At 37.3% G+C, this 7021-nt stretch overlaps 1 protein-coding gene across 1 annotated transcript; it reads left to right on the forward strand.

Moving 5' to 3' along the window:
- Positions 1 to 465: 465 nt before the first annotated feature.
- On the forward strand, positions 466 to 3559 carry LOC110021649 (pentatricopeptide repeat-containing protein At4g19890). Its single transcript, XM_020720218.1, has one exon. It carries the CDS (start codon positions 536 to 538, stop codon positions 2690 to 2692), a length of 2157 nt encoding a protein of 718 aa, XP_020575877.1. The 5' UTR covers positions 466 to 535; the 3' UTR covers positions 2693 to 3559.
- Positions 3560 to 7021: the final 3462 nt, after the last annotated feature.

Genomic DNA, 7021 nt, shown 5'->3' on the forward strand with positions numbered 1-7021 from the left:
GATCATGACGTGTAAATGCATCAATTTAATTTTGAATATAATTAATTTGTAAATAGCAATGTTTCCTGTGCTTTTATGCATGTAATTATCCTATTTTAGAAATCTCTCTTTCCTTTTTTTTTTTTTTAATTGAGTGGTAATGTATATTAATTTTCTTTAAAAAAAAATAAAACAGTTAATATTAAAAAGGAGGATTTGCATAAATACCACTCAATTCTGATGTATTTACAAATCTAACACCTAAATTTCAATTTTTACTTATATGCTACTTTACTTATGCATAAGAAAATATATTTCAGTTAAATCAAAGTAGTGCCATCTTTGATGTGATATGAAATATTTTGGTGGTATAAATGTAAGAAAGAAAAATTTAGTATTAGATATATAAATACATAAGAATTGGGTGGCATGTATGTAAATGCCCCAGTTAAAAAACCTGTTTTTAGATGCCCTTTAAAATTTGGCCAAAACGAAGCGCTTCATCAAACGAGAATCTGCAAACCATCGCCAATGCAACCCTTCCCGCCTTGAAGCAATGCTCTTCTTCTTCCAAATCTCAACCAGTCATCGCATCTCTCTACTGTACTTCCCCAAGCTCAAACATCACTCCTTGTTTCCCCGCCATTTCTTTCAAGATCGAATTTTTTCGATTGCAGTATCTCGTTACTCCTCTCTACTCAACACACCAGCTCCAATTCTTCACCACGAATCAAGCAACGCTGCCACGGATTCTCCCTCTGGAATCGTGGGCACAGTCTTCAATTCGGTCTGTAAGTCCTACGATGAAGGAGATAAAAGCCTTCGTTCTCTTCACGTCGATATCAGCATCGAGCAGGCGGTCGCCGTCGTTGTTCTTCTCGCCGATCGAGAGGGATCCGTTGCTGCGCTCGGTTTCTTCCACTGGGCGATTATCCGCCGGCATTTCAGACACTCGATGAGGTTTTATATAGCTACAGCAGAATCTTTGGTCGCCAGAGGGAACTTTGAAAAGGCTCAGGAGGTCATGAGATGCATGGTCGAATGCTTCGCCGAAATTGGGAGGTTGAAGGAGGCATCCGACATGGTCTTTGAGATGCAGAATGGAGGCTTGCCCCTTAGCATCCACACCATGAATCGGATTCTGAGAATAGCATCAGATTCAGGCTTGGTAGGACTTGCACAACACGTGTTTGGTGAAATGTCTGAGAACCAGCTTTCCCCTGATATGCATAGTTTTAAAACCATGATCATTGCTTGTTGCAGGGAGGGACTTGTTGGAGAAGTTGAGAAATTATTCATAGCAATGGAGGCGAGAGGATTCCCGGTGGACAATGTAACATGCACATTAATTGTAGATGCATTTTGCAAGAAGGGTTTATTCAAAAAGGTCTTTTGGATGTTTGAGAAAATGTGTGAAATGGATGTTCCTCCCAATGTGATCAACTACACTGCTTTGATCAATGGGCTTTGCAAAAAAGGCAGCGTGAAGCAGGCCTTTCAGGTTTTGGAGGAAATAGTTGGGAAGAAGATGAAGCCAAATGTTTATACACACACCATATTGATTGATGGGCTGTGCAAGATTGGATGGACTGAGAGGGCTTTCAGGCTGTTTATGAAGCTTATTAGGAGCAATTTATACAAACCAAATGTCTATACTTACACTGCAATGATCAGTGGGTATTGCAGAGAAGGAAAAATTAATAGAGCAGCAATGTTGTTTTCAAAGATGAGAGAGCAGGATTTGCTTCCAAACACTAATACATTTACTACTCTGATTGATGGGAATTGCAAACAAGGAAATATTGATCGGGCTTTTGAATTATTGGATGAAATGAAGAGGATGGATTGCAGTCGTACCATTCATACATATAATTCAATGGTTGATGGCCTTTTTAAGAAGGGGAAGGCTAATGAGGCACATAAACTGATTCAGGATGCTCTACAACAGGGGCTGGAGCTTGATAACGTTACATACACAATTCTGATCAATGACCACTGTAGAAGAGGCAGGATAGCTCAGGCTCTTGAGTTGTTGGATTGGATGGTTGAAAATGGTTACCAAGCTGATATCAAAACATTTACCATTTTGATTGCTGGTTGTTGCAGACAAAAAAGAATGGAAGAAGCTGAGAAGTTGCTAAGTGATTGCCTCAAGTTGGGACTTAAACCAACCAAGCAAACTTACACATCCATGATTTCTGGGTATTGTAGGGATGAAAAGACACAATCTGCAGTGAGGATATTTGAGAAGATGATTCAGGAAGCAATTGTGCCTGATTCAGTTACATATGGTGCTCTGATAAGTGGGCTTTGCAAAGATTCTAGATTAGAGGAGGCAAGAGCATTATATGAATCTATGTTAGACAAGGGTTTAGTTCCATGTGAGGTTACCAGGATAACTCTAGCGTATGAATTTGCTAAGAGAGAAAAAAATGAAATTGCTATGCTGATGTTAGAAAGACTGGAGAAAAAGCATTGGGTACAAGCAGCAAATATCCTGGTTAGAAAGCTGAGTTCTGTTGGGAATGTTGATGCAGCTGTCTTATTTCTTAACAAGCTATTAGATGCTGATTACAGTGTGGATCACATAACATATACTGCATTTCTGAATGGGTGCTATGAGAATAATAGATACTCTGTTGCTTCAGATATTTCAGGGAGGATTTCTGAGCAAATCAGTGGAAATCATGATCTGAAGGATGAAATCACATAAATGAGACTTTATATAAGTTCTCTTATAGGCCTTGTTGAGGGAGCCAAGGAAACTTGATGCTCGAGATCTTCGGGCATTCGGATTGGCTGTCAGATTTTGGAATGCTATGAAAGCATCAACATGGACGTGGCATCAATCTCCTGTTCTTGATGGAAATTTAAGCATTGTTGCCTTCCTTCTAAATGCTAAAGCAGCTAACTACACTGCAACTGCTAAAACACCTTGTTTGTATGTCAGTGACAGAACAGGTGGTCAAATTTATGCTTTAAAGAGATTCATGAGCTAGACTTTATAGGGAATGTGCTGAAGCTTTGGAAGCTCAAATTTTTAACTGACTCATACCTACTATCATTGAAATCATGCTTGTTTAGAGAAGAATGTTACAACTAATGTGACCTGGAATCAGTTATAATGGAAAACATAAACCAAGGCGACTAAATGTGGTTTTCGCTACTTAAATCTTTTCCTCAGACACAAGTTTTCTCTAAGAGCTCTGAGAATATCAGAAGCGGGTGTACCTACTCTCTATTCAAATGAAAAACTTGTCCGTTTGCTTTGGATTTACATAAAATTTGTCCTCCATCTTCTCCAAATCAGTGGAAATCATAGAGTTCATTTAAAACTTGATGAATTAAAAATGGATCTTGCGAGCGTGGCCTGTATTTTTGCATCAAACTAAACTTTTCATTTGGATCAGATCGAATGAGATTGCTTTGTTGATCATGGAAGCACAGGGATAAGGCTTTTTTGCTATTTGCCCTTATTTGTTTATTTTGCGTACTAGCTGCAAAACAATCTATTTGTAATCCAGATACAAGATTGTATACGTCTATTCCTTTCTGGATTTCAAGTCTTTGTATTGATGAGAATTTTATGAGCTTGAAGCTTCTTTAGTACGTAGTTTTTGGATGATTTATTTGTTGCAGGCTAGCAGCTATGACATTGCCGTGGCTTTATAGCCCTGGGTGTCTCAGATACATCTAATATGTCTTGCATTTTGGAAACTATTTAAACTTTTTCTTGTTTTTATGTTGGTGCACATGGCATCATCATTATATATGAAGTCATGTACAACTATTAGTACTATGAACAACTTCATTAAGTCTATAATTTCAGACAATTGTCAGCATATACTCAATTGTGATTTCATTCAACAAAAAATATGAATTTTTATATACAATTTGGCTACATGACTCATATATTTTGTGGAGCTTAAATATATCTCCTCTTGTAGCATTCAAGCCTTAGCCCAAACCAATAAATAGAAGCCTAAGGGATAAGTCTGAGGTTTACTAAACGATTATACTAAAGTTTTATACCTCTGACAGAATTAAAAAATCTTAGAGCTTCTCTCTCTATACTCTTTAGATTCCTCTTCTTTTTCTCTTTCTCTTAGTATTTTATGTTCTAGTTCTTTGTGAGTTATTAATATGATTTCGGAGTTACGAATGAAAAAATTTGGATCGAACACAATCACTGTGATCTTTTTAATATTGTATGCCTATGTTTTTTGAATTTTTTTTCTGTAGATATAATTCTTTATAATTATGTGCTATTATTATGCACAACCTTTTATGTGTTTTATGCAACATATAATGGTATGATAACATTTTTTTAACTATAACTTATTAGTATTATTGTAGTGTGTTAGAGGTCAATATCATTGCTCTTATGGTGTTGAGGTGAAATCATCTTAGTATGAAGCTATATCCTACTCAATTGGAGATGAGAAATAAATATCCAAGGCAAAATCTAAGGAGTAAGGGTTTTTCTCTTGAGATGGGATAGGCTTCTAATGCCAAGCTAGCTTGTGAGATTTCTAGTGCAATATACAATTATAAAGTTGAGTGACATGGACATTATTTGGATTCAATAACAAAATTATAGTTATTGAACCATAAAAAAATAATCTATAAAATACTTCATACAACTACTTGAGGCTCCAAAAAACTAGAATCCGCTTCTTGGATTAGCTTAATATTTAAATCTCCACAAATTGTGCCAATTTAAAAAAATTTAATTATGAGTCGAATTATATGCTTAGAGCAATTTTGAGCTTAGTGTCACCTCCCAAAAGAGCCCTTATGGGTGGTGCGCAGCCTAGGACTTAAATACTGCTTTTTGGCCCTACACCTAGCCGATGTGGGACTATTTGTCTGTGACATTCTCCTCCACCCAATCCCGTGACGCCCTCGTCACGGATCGGCTCCACCAAGGGTCCCACTGGACCATGGAGAGTCCACACACCTAGCAGACAGTAAACTGCTCTGATACCACTTGTCACCTCCCAAAAGAGCCCTTATGGGCAGCCCAGGACGGGTAGTGGGCAGCCCAGGACTTAAATCCTGTTATTTGGCCCTACACCTAGTCGATGTGGGACTATTTGTCCGTGACATTAGGGTGGCTGTCTAAAAAAAGATTTGAGAGTGACTTAAAAAAGAATATGTATGTTATTTTGTTATTAATCTAAGGCAAAAATTGCTCAATATAATTGTTCCTTATCATAAGTTAGTTGAAAGAAAGTTCAATTTTAATTTCAACAACCAAAAAATTTAACCAAGTAAAACTTTTTTAATTTAGAGCGAGCTCAAAATACATCAAACCAGTTGAACTTAAAATTTACTTTTAGCTAGAGGCAAGCTGAGCCGAATATTTTGAGCTCGAACTATTTTTTTGCATGCCAGAAGATTTATTGTGGTATAGTGATTATTGATTGTCTTAACGTTGTACGAAAATCCAAGAGTGTGTGTTGGGTGTGTGTTGGATTTTTCTACAGACATAGGCAGGTCAAAAAGTCTGGCTTTGGGAGATGCATGAGCTGAGATTACATCTATAGGTCGTAGAGGCTGGAGTTGGGAGTAGCATGAGCTAGGGCTAACGTCTGTAGACCACAAAGGCTGAAGTTTGGAGTTGCATGAGCTATGATAACATTCGTTGGTCACAAAGGTCAAAGTTGGGAGTTGCATAAGCTGTGAACCATGTAGACTGTAGTTGTTCGCATAGGTCATAGTGAGGGGCTGTAAGAAGAGGATTTCAAGAGTCCGGAGAATTCCTTATATCCCGAGTACAGCAGTTTTAAGCAATTATGATAGGGTGCTTTGTTACCCCCCTCTTTGGTTGGTGTCATTGCACCGTATGTAAGGCATATCGTTGCACCGTATGTTAGGCATATCATTGCATAGTATTCGAGGTGCATTGTTTCACCTTTTTTGAGGTGTGTTGCTTCATAAGATGCTTTGTTACTTTGTATGGCTTGTCGTCACTCCTCACCGTCCTTTGTTACTCCACAGTGTACGTTGTGACTCCATATGAGACTTCATCACAATGAACAAGGGGTGGTCGACGATGGCCGATGACAACCGATTAGTGGTGGTCAAAGGTGGTCGTCAGTTGTAGAAGCAGTTGGCATTTACTGGACCTTCAACGTAGAACATTAGACCTCGATTCCTTCTCAAAGCTCCAAACTTCAGTCGGTTCAAGGTTTAGGACTTAGTCTCCTCTCAAAGGAGGGGTAGGGCTCCATTTATAAAATCTGGGAGAGACCTCTCTGCAAATAAGAAAAGAATTCAGACCACCGCCTAGGACGGTCCAGACAGATCCCCTTGATATTGCGTTGTCTTGTTGACATTTAAATGACTTAACAATGTTCAAATTGAGTGATCTTTGGCTCATTGGATTTGTCTCGCCAAGCCACTCGGTTAGTCTATAATCCTGTAAGATTTGGGATTTGTTTAACCTTCTAATCGAGCACCAAAAACTTTCATATATAGCTTAATGAGTTGATTTGACTCAGATTAGACCAAGTTGGTGTCATCATGTTCGTTGTCGAGCTGGTTAATTTGACTGTAAGTTTACTAAAATCAGAGCTCTAGAAGATTTTTTATTGAAGTTTGAATGTTTCTTACTCAAAAATTACCTCAATCTTCGAGTCATGCTCAAGATTCATATCGGACGATGAAAATTTATTGTTGACGTATTAATATTCAAATAACACAAACTATTATTTGACTTCATATCGGAGGTTGTGACTTTAGACTTTTTCAGGACACCTAAAAGTTAAAAAATCAATGATTCAAAATTTTAGAGAAAACTCCCAAATGTTAAAAATCAAGATTTTTTAGATTAATGGTGAAAAAAACTTAATACTTGGAGAATTTCTTCAGGGTGAAGAGTGTGAGTATACTTAAGAAGTTTTTTTAATTAATTTATTTATTTTTGTGTGTATTACAATGAATTTATACTTCTTATTGAAATTTAGTTTTGGAATAAAAAAAGATGGATGCACTCTTTGTATTTGAGCATTTATATGCACTTGTGTATTGTTTGAAC

This window comes from Phalaenopsis equestris, unplaced genomic scaffold (assembly GCF_001263595.1).
Source record: "Phalaenopsis equestris unplaced genomic scaffold, ASM126359v1 Scaffold000136, whole genome shotgun sequence".
NCBI classification, from domain to species: Eukaryota; Viridiplantae; Streptophyta; class Magnoliopsida; order Asparagales; family Orchidaceae; genus Phalaenopsis; species Phalaenopsis equestris.